This window comes from Atheta coriaria, unplaced genomic scaffold (assembly GCF_025399875.1).
Source record: "Atheta coriaria isolate IRGN ID8LTWV9N9 unplaced genomic scaffold, Caltech_Dcor_3.1 hic_scaffold_1_pilon, whole genome shotgun sequence".
NCBI classification, from domain to species: Eukaryota; Metazoa; Arthropoda; class Insecta; order Coleoptera; family Staphylinidae; genus Dalotia; species Dalotia coriaria.
Window position 1 is genome coordinate 6,213,319 of NW_027045443.1, and position 17,234 is coordinate 6,230,552.

The window sequence follows — 17,234 nt, forward strand, 5'->3', positions numbered from 1 at the left end:
ACGAGGAATTGGTCTGAGGCAGTAGAAAGAAAACTTCTTTCCACACGGTCGATTGCGGTGGGTTTATTTACTGGTATTGGCGCTTTAGTTTTAGCTATAAAACAAATATAAAGCTGATTTAATTCGTGTCCCCGCCGATCTTCAGACATTTTGCCCTTACTTTTTGACCCAAACTACAGTTTACTACTTTCTGCATTTATAGACTGATGGTACGGCACAAGAGAGAACCCAACGTGATCAAGGCGGCCAGTTATCCTAATTTAATGATGCCTCACGTTATTTCATTGATTTGTATTATTGTAACAAGTCAATTTATTATTGTTCCACTAATTCGTACACATACAGTTACGCAACAATGAGCATGCTAACCGGCGGCATTCGACGACGAACAACATTCCACTTCGGTAGTGCAAAAACGAAAACATTGTCATTACTACACGTAACATCTTCGACAGGCAGTCAAGAGTCATCTGCTTTGTATTAACAAACACAAGCCTAAGCAGGAAACGTAATCTCAAAACTCATTGGGCAGGTGGCTGATCTGCAACTTATTTCGGAATGTGTACGCGTCAACCCGTCATTTGTGGATGTATAGAATTCAAATCAGTAGTTGAGACTAACTTCGAACGAAGAAAAGTATTGAGAAAAACAGTTTCTTGGCTATTGACCCTGTTCAGCTTAAGAAACTGCAAACAGCAGGAATAGTAGCCAGATTGAGAAGCTGCTGCAAATGCTAGTACGCCGACAGTTCGAGGGCAAGTGGATCTCGACCTGGCAAGTCGGGTGGAATCGGCCGGAGTCGTCCACCGACGAAAAGGCCCCCACCAACGAGCGCCCGTGTATTTTGGTAAACACGAAGCCGAGGTGAACGCGGCACGAACCGGTCGCGGTGAATCCGCTGGAGGCTTGCCGGTGCGGACTCGAATGCGGCGCTGGCCGGGCTGCCGCGACAGCAGCAACAGCCGCGCATGGAACGAAAACGTGGTGGAGGACCGGCGAGCGCACCGAGCCAGCGACGCAAAAACCATAGATTTAGGTTCATGCGGGTGGGTGATCGATAACTCCGACGTTGCCGTTTTCGTCCACTGCATGCTCGCTCGCATTGCGACCGTGTATAAAGTTTGGGTAGACGCGGGGCAATCGCACACACAAGGAACGCCTGGAACGCATCACACGCCGAAACACCGGCACAAATCAAATTGTTTTATGACGGACTCATGCGCGAATAAAAATAAACGCTGCGGAAATAGCGTCTGCGAAGGAATAAAAATCGAATTCCAAGGTGCACGCCCACAGATTACTCGCAAGCCGACGTTATCGCTGGAAATAGCAATAACTGCGTAGATACGAGGCGAGGGCTCGCGAGCTGGTATAATTTTACGCCAATACCGATACAGATAATGCGCACCAGGAAACAATCGATAAGCGAACGAAATAGTGGATTCAATTTCGATTAGCGCAATTGCAGCGGCTAGCCATGCTTGGAAGTGCATTGCGTTGCAACATCCAGTAAGCAAGGAAAAACGTGCAATAACACGAACGTTCCCACATGAGCGACCGAAACCCGTGTACGCAACGCGCACCGCATACATAAAACAGTAGGCAACGTCGCCTGTGTCGCCCGGAAAAGTCTGGAAACTCGTGGCCCGGACGAAGTTTTCCCAGTTCCGCCATCCGTCTTCGCCCTTGCAACGAAGCCCCACCAACGTGCAGCCGGGTGCCTGCGTGTCCTCCGCCCGTTCAAATTCGCGTTGGCTCGAGCCGAGAAGGCAGCCCGTAATTTCAAGCGAGCATCGGCGGGAATGGAGTATATGTGGTGGCGTCGGCGAACGACAGTGAAAAAGAGAGAGAAGACGACGGCAGGCACCCTCGTTGGCCTGACTGTTGCACGCGCGCCGTATTCTCGAAATCAGTTGTATTTATTCCATGCCTTGAGAATCCACTTTCAATGAAATGACGGAACAAACGAACATTGAGCTAGCTGCGACCTGCGACCAGGAAGTATGCCCGAATCAACGTGGAAATCAATTGACGAATGACGACGACGCCTAAGAAAAGGAGACGGAGCAGAGGTTGTTACGTAACGCGAGATCGGTATTCATGAGCTCTGCGAGCGGATAAGTGCGCTAACGAAGCCGCCTGCCTTCGACGAGCCCGCGCAGAATACAATTGCAACGTTGTTAGCCTAGTTTGTCGAATCGGAAACCGTTTTTGTCGCCAACGCGCGCGCGTTCGTCGAATCATTTTCTCGAATCGATAAAAATGAACGATATTTGCGGGACTGAGTGTGGAAACTAATACTGTCACGACCTGAAGCCTAACGAACGCGTTAGCTCAGAAAAGTGGTCGCGGATCCGACCACTACACACTGAATTTTTAATCGAAAAACTTCAACCAGAGAACTTCTTGAATTGAAAGTCCTGCGATGAGTGCAAACTTTGCTTTTTAACGCATTTGCTCTATCACGTTGGACGTCGCGTCGGCAGCCATTTCGTAACCAATGCGCCACAATGAAGATATTAAGAAATAGTATATTTGTTGGAGTCGAATTCCAGCAGTATTACGTATTTGCAAAGGACATTCAATCTTCTACTGCCAAGCAAAAACGAAAAAAAAATTGATGCCCCTCAGGTGTACCCGAAGAACGCGCGCTAGCCATAGTTCTTGCACAGTAATACAAACGATTACTAGTTGCGCTGCAGCACTTTTTTTTTGTCTTATGCGCGTAACCACCACTTGCAGCGCCCGAGGAAATCACAGCTGCGAACAGCTCATGAAAGTTGAGCATGGAATACGCAATACACTAAACCCTCAATCGTTAACAGGAAACAACGGATGATGAGCGAGCACACAAAACATCGCGCGTCATCGTTTGCGTTTTATAATTCATATAATAAACGAGGACTTTGCGGGAGTTATTCGAATCAAGGCCTTTTCTCCTCGAATACTTCGAATATACATCATGTGCGGCACATGACATGAGCACCTTGAAGACGAGTTTATTTCTTTGAAATATTCAATAGATTGTGCACAAAACGAAATAAAGCACCACGGGGCTGCTGACTTGGTTCATGGGAAGAAGACAGAAGCCCTACAATTTTATTCATATTCTCTCGCATTTCTAATAATAGTCATGCTCATGAGCGACATATGCATCTGCATAGAACAGCGGTATATCGTGATGCAAAAAACGTGCGAAGAAAATGGTCGCGTGTTTTACACGAAGTGGTGTTTTTGGTGCCGTGCGACTGATGAGCACAACGCAAATAAAACTAACTTGGTTGCCAAAGTCATCCAAACCTGCGAAGTGCAAAGCAAGCGGGCCATTTACGAGCGATCAACAGTGGCGGGATAGGAACTTTGCAAAGACAAAGGCAGAACGGTCGAAATTATTTAAATGCACTAGCAATTACAGTTGAAAAAAAAAACAGTATCCGTCCTCCTGGCAGCTCTTATGCATTATACACCACGCATTTTTTCCCAGAACAAAAAACAAACTATTGAAACGCGCCGCTTTTTTCCTGTCCAGATGATGAGCACACATAAAAAGCGCATTTGAATGCGAAATGCTATGAATGGAAATCAAATGCACTGCATTCACGGCACGACATACACAAGCAAACATATGAATTCAACTTTAAATAAAAATCCATGAAATACAACCAAACGCAACTCAAAATTGACGTAAAAGTGGAAATGAAGAACAAAGCAATGTGATCCGGTCGACGAACCGCCAATAAGCACGTAAGCGATGATAAACGGACGAGTCTTTTTTCTATCCGATCTTTTTGCGTTTGCTGCAATTGTGGCTGTATTGTTTTATTCTGCGGCAACGCAATCCTTGCAGTTTCCTACTCTCGTTAATTAGAATGCACCGCAATGTCCATAGCGAGTATACACACGTCTTGTGCCAGAAATAAACTTTTTCATTAGCGTTCTTGCCTGTTCACCAGATTTTTAATTAATTTCCTTCCTACTCAAAGTCTCTCGGTAGACACATTCTACATACACGGGGAGGTACGTGTCATATTTCATTGCGATGAATATGTTTTTAAACTCCCGACTCTTGCGAAATGCACAAGACGCGTAAAAAATGATTATTGAAAACCTACAACCCACCACGCATTTTCTGTTTTGCGAAAAAATGCGAGAAGCAACCGCGGAACGATTTTAATTTTTCCTTATCTTTAATTATGGCTATTGTTCCTACGCGGGCTTTGTTGCCGGTAGCGGTGGCTACCTTTTGTTCACGGTCCTGATTGAAACAAAAATTAATGCATTTTTTGCAGGTTGGCTCGGGCTCGCAACAGTGACAAAGAAAAATAAATGAGGTTCAAAGCTGTTATTGACGACATAACTCCTATAATAGATTTTAAAATATTTTAATAACATTTAGTGGTGATTCAAAGAAATTATTTACAGCTAGACTGTGCAACTTATTGCAAATTTCAGGTCATATCAAATAATGGATTCGAATTTTCTTCATTATTCCAAATCTAAAAAAAATTGCTACGACTTTCGAAACTGAACATAATTATTGTGTAAGCAGTTCCTTATTATCAAATATACGTTATAGTGGGTAAGTTATTGGACACTAACAATAACTGCATGTGCCCATATCCTTCACATATCATATCAGGTTATTTTTGAAATCTTACTTGTTTTATTAATCCATCAGCAGTATTTATTAAAGTCATCCTTTTTTTGCTTGCATCGTAAGTTCTGTATTTAAGAGGATCCTGTTTTTTACTCTAACGTAACGGGTATGTGGGTAAGACTTATGATCCAAAGTGAAAATGATCTACTAAGCGTGATGGTAGGTATGTTTATTCACAGATACAACACAAATTTAATGGGTATTCTGAATATGTAGAGTTTTTAACTTATTATTAGCAACAACGTTCAAGTACCATTGAAGAGATGACAGTCAACAAAAAAAAAGCATTTAATTTAGGACAGGTTGTCCCAAAATCTGTTACTTATCGTCTTGTCTAAATAATAAGTACAGTGTGGTCCTAGCGTTAGTACTGTTTATCTGGTGTCAAGAAGTACGATTTAGACAATGGTGCGATTTGCGCAATCTTCCTCGAAATGTTTTATGCATGCATATAAAACCGTAAATTGTTCATACCGTTAATAATTCAATGTTGATTATTGTCATAATTGTTAACAAAAATGAATAAGTCTGCGATGAGATGAGAAAGAAGAATTCTTGATCAAATGTTTCCAAAACAATTACCAACTGAATAAACTAAGGTGAATTCAAAACATGAAAATACGCACATTTTTGCTGTGCAACACGAACAAAACAAAACGAATTTTTAATTTCAGCAAACCTGAGGCTTCAAAGAGTATATTTGCAATACAAAGTGTGTGTAACGCAAACAAAAAACGAAGATTTTCACATTCTTCTATCATTTGTTATGATATCGTATCAACCACATTTACTTTACATTATCCAGGCAGTGGTATTTTTGTCAACAACTCATAAAGCATTGCCATATCAAAGACTAAACAATCCAACACGGTGATTAAACTAGAAAGTTTTCAATATGATTTCATTCCACTGAACTGACACGCTAGCATGACGAATACCTTGTCGAATGTTATCCACCCACCTACATATCGTTTTTCGTATCTAATTAATATGGAAACACTGAGGAATCTTATCAAGACGCAGGTACACAAAAGCAATTTACTTACTCCTGAGCAGCAAACAATAAGAATATGCGCGATATGAACGCAGCTGATATGCATAAAACAACAAGGTAAAATTTTGTTTTTAATAGCAATTTATTGCCTATGGAAGGAAGCTGCAGATGAGTTCTCAGGAATGTAAGAACCTATATATGTAGTAAGTGTTGTGCGCGCCTACACCATTCGGTTTGCCTAAATAGGTTGATATTGCAATGCGTGTAAATCACCGAGGCATACAAAATGTTTTCCTTTTCGAGTTCGAGTTACAGCACACGCGAGACGTGTCACATTCAGGCATCCAGTATATTTTCGCTATCTTGGTGATGACGGACTTGTGGCGTTGAAGCGCACAACGCAGCGGGTCGCTGGGTGTTTTATTTATATTATGTTTGTAGTATACATAAATAAATGCGTAAGCTAAAAACTGAATTTGTTTAATTATAGATTCAAGGCCTACCAGTATTATTAAGCGCGTACGTTTTAGGTGTGTAAATTGGCGGTACGCTTTCGTGGACGTCGTTGGCACGAGTTTTACATCTAGCAAGACCCACAGCAAAGAATTTCAAATGGAAATTTCGTAGAATGTGGATGCTGATAACACGCATTATTTACTAGAACAGTGTGCCAGACGAGATGCGCATTCAGCGCTATCTAAATGCGACACCAATGTAACGCGACATAATCGCGTATCGTGATATTTCGCACGAACTGGCGCCGGTGGGATTAATTGAACACAGGTTTCCGCATGATACGACATTGCTTCCTAATATTATTCAGTGCTGTTCCACGTCCTTCTCGGGCCTATGTGTCTGTTACAAAAAGCCAGCGGCACGCGCATTCATAATGCAAATATTATATTATCCATATTTTTCGGCTCCGAATCACAATTACGATAGGTCGGTCGTTTGGGATCAAAAATATAACAAACAGGAAAAGATACGACCTCGAACCGTGATAATGAAATTTAAAAAAAAAAACAGGGAATCCAAACTTGGCAGGGAAATCGTACGGGTCGCAGACAGTAATTTCCTCTTTTTCGCGGTATGGTGTTTTTCTTCTCCCATTGATTTGTGACGAATTGCACGTAATAAGTTTCGAGCATCAACGTGCGCGGAATGATCCTGCATTCTTGGACGTAATCAGAAATTCGTTCCGGTCGGAACACGTGCCCGTATCAGAATCGTGAAAAACGCGCAAGCCAACAATCGCAGTAAACGCGACGAGAAATGCGTCCATGTTTTAAATTCTGAATACGCGTCTGATAGACCTCTATCCACTTGACGAACAATATTCCCCGCTCGACATTGTGGATTTTTGACTAGCGACGTTGAAACGAAAGTAAAGTTGATTGGACCAACAGTGTGGCAAGTTTATTTATCGATTGGGCAACGGACGTGCGATATGCGCTGATAATTAATAATGAAAATACTCGAGAATCCACGTTCAAGTAGTCCGTTTTAATGATTACAAAACTAGACTACACCTACAGAGTAGGCAGGTATTTAATGCGACACTGTGATAGATGAATGTTGTAGAGCAATTGAATAAACATAGAAAAATGCCCCAACTATAACGAAAAATGCATGCTTGGGCAAGTTTTCAAGGACCTCGCAGTAGTGTTGACTTCCTTCTATATAGACTGCTATACTTCGCGGTTAACCTGTTTTCGTTAACGTGGCGAACGCGCATAATTAAATTAACATAAAATTGAATTAAATTCGTTTGAAAAGAGGCAAAACTCATGTTCCCATTGCCCATTTTCCCATATGTTTGCTGGCATTCACCGAATATAATAAATAGTAGTTCAAAGCAATGTTTATAAAAATTCCGCTGTATATGTAAGATAGTTAAATGAGTCTCAATAGGCGCAAGTGAGCGCTACAGCACTGAAATTATTTTCTTCATCTAGTTGTAATATTTGGTAGACGACAACGCTTGTTTTTATTTTTATTTTTTCAGCATATTCGTGGGTTGGTAATTTATTGTAAAGGTGAAAAGTTAACTATCTAACTAACTAACTAACTAACCTGCCAAATGTCATATACAAACTTCTAATTAGAGTTATTTATATATTTCTGGTCCTAGATCGGGCCTGAAAGCACGCATAGCGCTCTATAACGAAGTTTTGACTAAGTAGGAGGAGGTTTGTTAAGTAGCACCACCGTCCACGGTAATTTTTTCTATCGGAAATACTGTAATATCATAGCACTAGATGAAATATAGCAACTTATTCAGTAGCGCAACAAAGTTATGTGGGTTGGTTTGCTTAGCATTCTGGTGTAGCTAGCTAACAGAAAATATCAGATTTTCCGCCAACTTCAAAATATACGCCCTTCCGACACCTCAAAAGTAACGTCACAATCTTTTATAAGGTGATTGTATACACAGAGATACATGGATAGTTTCGCACGGGCATCCAAAAAGTTAAAGATGGTTCTGAATAATGAATGGTATTGCAAATATTGCTACAAGATTATCAATACAAGAAGAAAATGGTACCATGCACGATATGTAACGTGTATTCTTTACTTATCATATCATATAATTTCTGCCTTACGTACATGCAAAAGAGCTCTAGAATTCCAAATTCAAAATAAAAATAAATAAATTAACTGAAGCTCCAACCCAGATACAAAACCTACGCTTTAGTAACAAATTCCATGATGTGAAATCTGACAGCTTTCCAAAAGGACCGAATCACTCGCAATCTGTTAATATCCTGCACTGTCGCCTTTAAAAAAATGGGCTTGATGACGACATTTAGGTAAATTTTAAATAAATGGCTACATAGTTCTTATCAATTATAGTTTACAAAGCAAAATAACGTGTACGGCGTACTTTCAAGTTTACCAAATACAAATGCTTATAATACAAATTAGCTGAAATATAACAAAGTTTACGAATTCTTTTATATGTAAGCAAACAAATGTTCGGTATTTACGTAAAAAAAAACAAGATACATAGTTCGTTCCTTATTTTCGAATCTTTGCAACTTTACGTGTCTGCAATGTTTTGTTCAACAATGTTTTTACATAGCGCATAGTTTCCGTTTGAGGCTTGTAATCAAAAATTTGTTTCTTTACAAACAATCAGCGTATTAACACGCTTAGATACGTATAATGAACGCTAGAATAAAACTCTTCAAAGGTGAAAAATATAACGTCGGGCGGTATAAGAAGTCGAAAATAACTGGTTCCACCAGATCGCAGGTCTCATCTCGTGCCGCCGTGCGGTTTGACTCGTCGCAGAGCAAAAACAACCTTTCATATGATTCAAGATCTTGCTTTGTAACTAAATGAGAATAACTGGACGATCAAAGACGTAAAGAAATGGACCGCGAAGACTTCACGGGGTACCTGCGCGCCCTGGATATAGATGATACCGAATCGGCATCATCGTGTTATGTTAAAGAAGTACAATGACACAAATTAGTAATCTAACTCCCGCGTGTTTTATATATTCAACTTCAACATAAGCAGAAAGCGCGAATATCACGTCGATTATTTTGGGAAATTTTCAGAGAGGCTCGCAGATAATAAGTAGAATTGTTGAAAACAGTTGCATGATTTTACAAGAGAACTGGGTTTTTCCGCGTTCTGCTTTAACCACAAATGCTTGGACAACCATTGAAAGAACGTGCGTGATGTGTAATTTTTGATACACAATATAAACTTTACTTCAGCGTTTATTCCTCTTTGGTCACTGCTTAGCCCGTAAGATAGACTCAAAAAAGTGGTGCGGAATAAAAATTGGATTTTGGATGCGAAATACAAACACATTACAACATAGTACAAAAAATAAAATAAAGCGAAGCGAACAAAGTGAAATTAAAACAGAAGTAGTTGCATGTCGAAGAGACAAGCGTAACGGTGCATCAAATATTGGGCAGCTGCTGGCAACAAACAAGGAGGCGAGAAGAGAAACAGCAAGCAAGATTGCGATGTACGAAACGAGACGAAGCCATCCATCGCGCAATAGACACACACATTACGTTATTATGTATGTTATGAGAGAGGTGAATGGACTATGTGCCACAATCCTTCGGCGTGTGCACTGTGCGTGTGTGTTGAATTGCGCTCGTGCGTGTTGGTTGCGATTATGTAGTAAGCGAGCGGAGAAGCATGTGAGGACCCGCGGTTTCAATCCACTGCGAAACACACACGTTACAATGCAGCATTCACTGTTTCTATTTAAAAATAGCACTCATAAAGCAAGCCGAGAGCTGCATGGTCGCGCGCAGCAAAACAAAGTAACGAAGAGAAGAATGGAATATTTTGTCGGTCTCGAGCGCGTGCATCTATCGCGGCGCGACTTCCACGCGCGGCTGTTTTCTTCCTCGCTATTTTTTCCGTGCCGCAAAAACGGGAACGTAGCTAGTTGTGCCTCCTCGACCGCCTGCGCGCCGCATTTACATGCTTATCGGCGCTGCAACCGGGAATGCATTGTTTTATACGCGAAGTGTCATCCGGAGCGACGGCGTGTCCCCGAAGCTGGAAAACGCGCCACGCGAACGCTAATAGCGCCATTAAGACTCAAGCGAATGCGTCAGCGTCGCGCGCCGGCCAATCGTAGGTACGAAATTGCGAATCATGCGATTACTAACGCTAATGTAACGGCATACGCCGAGGCAATCGAAACAAAGGCGCCGTACGTAAGTGCGAGGCGCTCGCAGACAATTTTATTGTGTGCACAATTTTGTTCGGAGCGTTGAATCGCATGGCTCGGAATAACCCATTCCTGGTTATTGTGATATGCCTGCCAGTATAGCTCGAAATTGCGCCGCGTCCGCTCCATCGATCGATGAACGAAAAAAGACATACAGAAATTCATTTAAACTTAGTCGATAATCGAGGATAAAAAAGACCCTAGGCCAAGTGCAGACCTCGAAGGTTCTGTGGTCGGGCTCGAAATTTTGAATTTTGAACGCTAGCATGTAGAAAACATGTCTTGAGTCTACGAGTATAGTCAGTGTACACGAACTTCGATTCACGACAAAACGAACAAATGTGAAGCAATGGTAAATGCTACAGGTGCACCTACACTCATTTTGCGCTTCAAAATTTATTGTGTGTATTTATAGATGCAAAGTTTCTTTGGGCAAGAAGTCAGTTTGCAACGAATGTATACAAAAGCCTTTGAACCAACGCCACATGCACCGATAATACATGCTTGAATACCGCGTAAAGACAAGGTTTGTCCGCGTTGAACCAAAAAAATTGACAACTTTGAAGAATCTAATCTAGTGAACAATCTATTCGGCTCACGTAAAATACGGTTTTAATTCAAACCTGATTATTAATTACAGACATACATAGTAAAGGCAAGAATGTAAAATTACATATAAAAATTTTACGGCACGAGCCCGTCGAGCGGTCAAAACACGTATCGATGTAAAACATCTGCTAGAAGGGGAGCCCCAATAAAGCATCTGCCGGTGCCAGAATGCGTTCGTCAAAAGTTGCAACTGCCGTATTCTAGCAATTTATAAAACACTTTTGCCAGGCAATGCGCGGCAACACGAGACACAACGAAGGGAAAGTTGGATTCCTACCTTCGATAACCACGCCATCGTGCACAACATGTAAGTACCAACATGGTACACTCTCGATAAAGGGTACATAACAAAGCGCGCACGAGTGTAGAGCAGATAAATCCAATGGGACTGGATTGTTGAAAACTCATTTTAATTTCGAAAATGCGCATGCAACGAGAAGTCGCGAACATGTGCGCAAAACTCGAGTCATACTCATTTAAATATATAATTCAGTTAAATTTAGTCCTAGTTGAGTTGTAATATCTATTTGCATAGTAATTCCACGTTCGGCTCGGCTCCGCTCGTACGTGGATGCATCTGTGTCACATGATATTCGTACCACCGGCACCGTCCATATTAACAACATTTATTGCATTAGCTTTTTGTGCTCCGCTCGCGTGCGATTACAGTACGTTATTGCCATGGTAGTGGGTTCAAAGTTCCCAGTGCGCGCCAATCGAGGCTAGGCGTAACGTCAACGAAAAACATTGGAGACGCTGCTGCATTGTTGTGCTGGCGGTTGGTCGATCGCATCCAAACAGGTCAATACTCATCGCCCCGCGACGTCGTTGGATGATGAATAAGTGTACATTCGAAATTGAAACTGACGGAGCGATAACACGGAAACGAAATTACGGCAATTTCCATAGCAGAATGCTAACGACGTGCTGGGCCGGGACACCGCCGCCGCGCAAACGGGCATTCCGAATTGCGGTAATAACGCGAACAATCAAAATAATAATAAGAGTAATCAGTGTATCCGCGAGGACGCAACGACGACAATAACGATGATTATGGTAACAAGTATAATAATCGAAATAATCGCCGGCGAGCAATTATAATTCATTTAGATAATTCTACTCAGATTCTGAAATGCGCTGAGCAACAACAAACCACTATTGTAATTAATAAATGTGCAAAACACACCTGCATTGGCGGCGATATGCACGCGGCACGAAATCAAAAAATAATTATGCATTACGTAAATTTAAACTGACCGAAGGCTGGGCGAGGACGATGTTGAGAAGGTCTCGCGGTAGTCATCGTGAATCATTTCTACGCGTTACACTAATATTTACAGCCCTCGAATAATTGTTTACACTTTTCTTAAGCAATTGGATGCCAGTGTTCCACAGACGATTACAAATTTGCCAGTATCGGCTTTCATTCTAGCCAACACATTAAAACACCACCTATTTGCACTTAAATTTAGTCCTCCACTTCCCAATAACTTGTTATTCCAACCGGTTGGCATCCTGGGTTCGACTTGCGATGATTTCCTGGATACATTGGCATCTTCGTAGATCATCTGCTTCTGCAAGTTGCATGACCGCCTGATCGCAATAACACTCGATCGCAGCGACTAAGCAGTCAAACTATTACGGGTGTGAAAAGCAAATCAAACAGTCGCACGCTGAACAAAAACAACTCATGCATGACGTTGATGCGTACTGGCTAATCGTGAATGTTGATACTGAATATGCATGCATTAATGTCACTCGAAGGCCTTCCACGGAGACGTCTGCAGCGTGGCTTGACGTACAAAGCAGCACTCTTCGGCCACGCATCCACGTATCCGTCGACTCGTACTCGCCCACCTTCTGCGTCTCGAGGGTTGCTTATCATCGCGACGATAAAGCACTATCATTGCCACCGTGTGTTTTGCACCGCGCGCAGGATATCAGCGCGCTCGCGTATCGTCTTACTCGTGGCGTATATGCTTAAACCGCTCCGGCGCAATATACTATTGACTAAATAAATGTACGAATACGACACCGTGTGAAACACAAAACACATTCGAGTAAGCGTCGTTCTGCAACGTGTGAGCCGTTCAGAGTGTAATGTACGAACGTAAGCTATGAAATGAACGACAATGGCGTTCATCTAAACACTTCCAACTAGAGTAGACCATCAACTCCCCGGCATATACAATTTGGGCACATGTGATGGTGTTATGATGTCATTATGCATCGCCAACGAAAGAACGACGCACTGTACAATCTGCCTCTCGACTCGCACTGACCGATGGATCAATACCCAGCGCGTATCAGTAACTCGATTCAGGAATAAACAAACATTAAATGCACATTTGACGAAGATCAACATTAGTGATCGCAGAAGTATAGTAATTGGATAAACATCCACCTGCTATTGTAAACCGAATAATCACCTAATGATGAGTCAATTGGTACATTAGGACATAATATGAATATGAGGAGGTATTTAAAAAATTGCAAAACAAACGATAAAACCGTTGAAAGTTTAGCAAACATTAGAAATGTTTTACCAAGAAGCAAGCCATCTATGACGAAGGTTACATTATTAAATTTAAATATGAGCACAATAGGGGATATTATTGTTACAATTCGTAAGAAATGTCGGTGAATTTATTGCAGTTCCGTTCAACCTATGTGGCATATAAATAAAAATGAGTGAATGAAATGGGTGAGGTCGAAGCACCGTTCCACAATTATATAACAACGCAGTCGAAAATGCATCTTGCGTATTTTTGGTATCCAAAACCAAAATGTATGTATTGCGAAGTTGTGCAAGGCTACAAAACTTACATTTAAATAGAATATTGGATGGTACGGTCTATTATTTTATGATTCTGGGTAGGTATTCGGCTTGGAAGCGTCTTTTTGTTCGAATATTCGACCGTACCACTCGACACTACCCCAGCGAGCTGGGACTATGAAAATTACCACAATAAGGGTTACATTAAAGCAATTGAAAAAACGGAGCTGTGTGCAACGCAGAGAGACACCCCAATGCACCCCTTCGAAGCGAGGCGATGTTTCCACGTCCACGCATGGATCACAGGTCATGGGGAATGCACCCGTGGCACAAGCGCAAGCCGTGGTAAACGTTTCCAAATCGACAAGCATGCATAGGCGAGTACTTAGAGGGCCTGTTTACGAGACGCACAAGAACGGGACACAAACGTCGCCGCATGAATTATAAAACGAGGGTAAAATGCAGTGGACTCCCCAGGTTTCTGTCCCTTTCTGTGCCGTCGAATATCACTAATTCTCCACGAGTTGAGTTTTGTATCACGGAGCAATATACACACTGCATAGACTAATACGCTCGTCGCAGCTTCAAACTCAGGAAACCGGATGATTCTCCAATAGAAGAAAATTACTACTAAAATGAGCGACAAAACCGGCAGGCGAAGAAAACTTGCGAGCCGGTTGAGCTGGCGAACAGAGGAATGAAACAAGAACGCCACTCGACTCGGCAAGTCGGCATCGGCATAGTAGTTGACGGACGAGCGCAAGTACGAGGCGGCCTGGCGTAGAGCATGGCGGCTGCGGCCTAAGCCCGAGAAGAGTATTATCCGAAGCAAAAACATTGAGCTCCGTACCACAAAACGGGCGAAGCGAAGTCGACTAGCAGCCAAGTTGCGCGCGTACTTGCATTAAGCACGGCGCAGGCATAGGATGCTTTTTATAAACGTCCATGTTATACTTAGCCGTGTAGGAATAGCCCGTGCACCTTTCGTTCCATTAAGTTCTACGTGTAATGACAGCCCGAAAACAGTCTTCTGTACTGGCTTCGCATACGCCGTGAAGATCGGTTCACAATTCGTGCTTTACTTACGCATTGGCCCTCTATGCCCGATGAGGAAATGATTCTTTTCGCGCTAAAGATCGCGACATCGATGCAGAATGCATTCGAAAATCAGGTAATAGCACTAACAGGACATTACAATCGCAGCTCTCTCGCTGCCGATACAATTGTAAATCGTAGGAACGATGTTTGGCGCGGTGCGTCGTACGTCGGCTTGTGCATTGTACGTATCGCTATATGGACGCAACATACGTTTAGGAGCGCGGGTGTACGCGCCGACCTGAAAACATTGTGCCGTTATAGCACAGCGTGGAGCTTGAGCGTGTTTTTGTGTAGAGCGACGTTCCAAGCGCCGATACATCCCAATATAAAACCATCGTATGGACCCCGCCAACTGAACTCGAGATTATCTTTACGTTTCGGAAACTAGAGAAGCTCGAGGACGATTAGAACCTGCGCCGATAAGGAAGTTCTGCAGCCGAATACCTTCCTAGGCGTGGTGTGCTGGTGTGTGTAGTGTCATTGCACATCAACTCTCGAAATTACAAGCGGCTGGGTTAAATCAGTCAATTAGTAACATAGTTATGATTTTGGATCGTAACCTACCACACATGCAGAGCGATACGCTAAGACGCAATTATTACTGCACTTGTTATTGCAATAACGCGCTGGTATTGTTGCGAATTGGTATTGCACATAATGTGGGAACACCTGAATTGACTACATTGACGAAACACGTCGTGGTCGTAATTGCTAGTTGGCATAAGCTCGCAAATGCGAATTCGAGGCTTCGGAAAGCAAGCAGCCCAGGACACAAGCGCGCTCGCAGTTTGGCGGCTGGTTAACCCGACGCGCTAGATGTTTTTCGATGCGGTAATAGAACGGCGTCGAGGTGTACGGATAGAATGCAAGACGAATGAAAAATATGGTGGCTAGAAATGGAGAGGAAAAACACACACACTCGCACACTCGTAGTATGGAGCCGGATAAACAAGCGCGCGCACTTACCGTTTGAAATGTTCACGTATGCGATCCTCTCGAATATTATCGGGTAAGTTTCCGACCCAAAGGTGCCTAGTCTCTCTGACCATTGTGCCCTTGACACCTCATTTGATATATTTTGTTTTTTGCCAGGCGACACGACAAACACTAAACACACAGCCGCTTCAACTTCATGGTGTCGATGCCGGTCGGCCGTCCTAGCGCGCTGCCCTCGTCGCTGCCCCTCGCTGCACAAACGCGCATCAATCTCGCGAATTAATACATCGCCCACACGCCTTTTTCGCCGATCTCAATGTATCGGCTCGCACCCCACGGCACTCGCGTACAACATTTGCGCCCGATGCCGCTGCGTGCCGCGCAAACACGCCACGGGACGAGAAGCACGGCGCGTCGCGAACGTGTCGCGTTATCGCGCACCTCCTCGGATTCGTGTGGTCGGCACCCGTGTCACGCGAATGTGCACAATTTCAGCAGCCGCGCACACACCTCCGTTGAAAGATTTCATACAACACCACATCCAACTCCTGCATCCAAGCGGGGCTGGGGCCTAACGCAACACACTCTGAAATTTATTTCTTCCGAAACGCCTGAAACACTTCCCTCGAGAGCACACCGCGCGCACTGTGCTGTAGCGATGCGTGTTTTCACTTCTCTGTGCGTCGTGCAGCAGTGCGAGTCGAAATCGATTCGGATGCGGGCCGAATGATTTTCAATTTAGCTGAAAATCGCAAATCAAAAAACACTTCCGCGCGTGTCGCGTCACTGTCGTCCGTCCGTATACTGCGTGTTTTCGCACCACCGATCGGGCGATGTTTTAGTGCGTATGTACTTCTTGTGAATTTAATAAATATCGTCGACGACGCACACCGAACACTGTCGTAATATGTGCGAGCGCATTTCACTTTGTTATTTTCGCTCCACACAACACACACTGACTTCGTCGACTATACCGAAAACGTTGCGGCTCCGCCTATCGGCCGTATACGTTGACTAAAGAGCGCGACGTCGACGGAGCTCTCCAGCTTTGCAATCGAGGCGTCCTTGCTTCGGAATACGAGCGCCGCGCGTTAGACGAGGCCGACCGACCGGTTACGTCCGTTACGCCGCCGAACGGTTTCATGGGTTTCATGCGCAGGAACTACGAGAGCGGGAGGGGCAATGCGCGGCCGCCTGCGCGCCAAGCGCTCGTTCGCCGCTCGCTTCTCGAGCGGTGCGGGGAAGCGCCCGAGAAAAAAGCGTACACACGCACACAGCCGAATGAAGAGCACGACGCGGCGCGGCGCACAGGCACGACCAACATAATGCGAGCCGACTGTACTAGCCGACCGAAAAACATAAGTCGGACAATTTTTACTCGTCTTTTGTTATTCGTGTGTGCGTGTTATTTTTTATTTTCGTTCGGTCGGTCGCTCGGTTCGTTCGTCATGTA

General features: G+C 43.5%; 1 protein-coding gene across 5 annotated transcripts in view; it reads right to left on the reverse strand.

Moving 5' to 3' along the window:
- The window catches only part of spen (split ends), a 40,705-nt gene extending 23,841 nt beyond the window's left edge, over nt 1-16,864 (reverse strand). For 4 of the 5 annotated variants that reach the window (XM_065306374.1, XM_065306357.1, XM_065306349.1 and 1 more), the window contains exon 1: nt 15,812-16,864. In XM_065306374.1, the coding sequence (XP_065162446.1) occupies nt 15,812-15,894 (83 nt within the window). In that variant the 5' untranslated portion in view covers nt 15,895-16,864. The remainder of the gene's footprint in view (nt 1-15,811) is intronic. The other variant, XM_065306366.1, reaches the window with a different exon arrangement.
- Nucleotides 16,865-17,234: the final 370 nt, after the last annotated feature.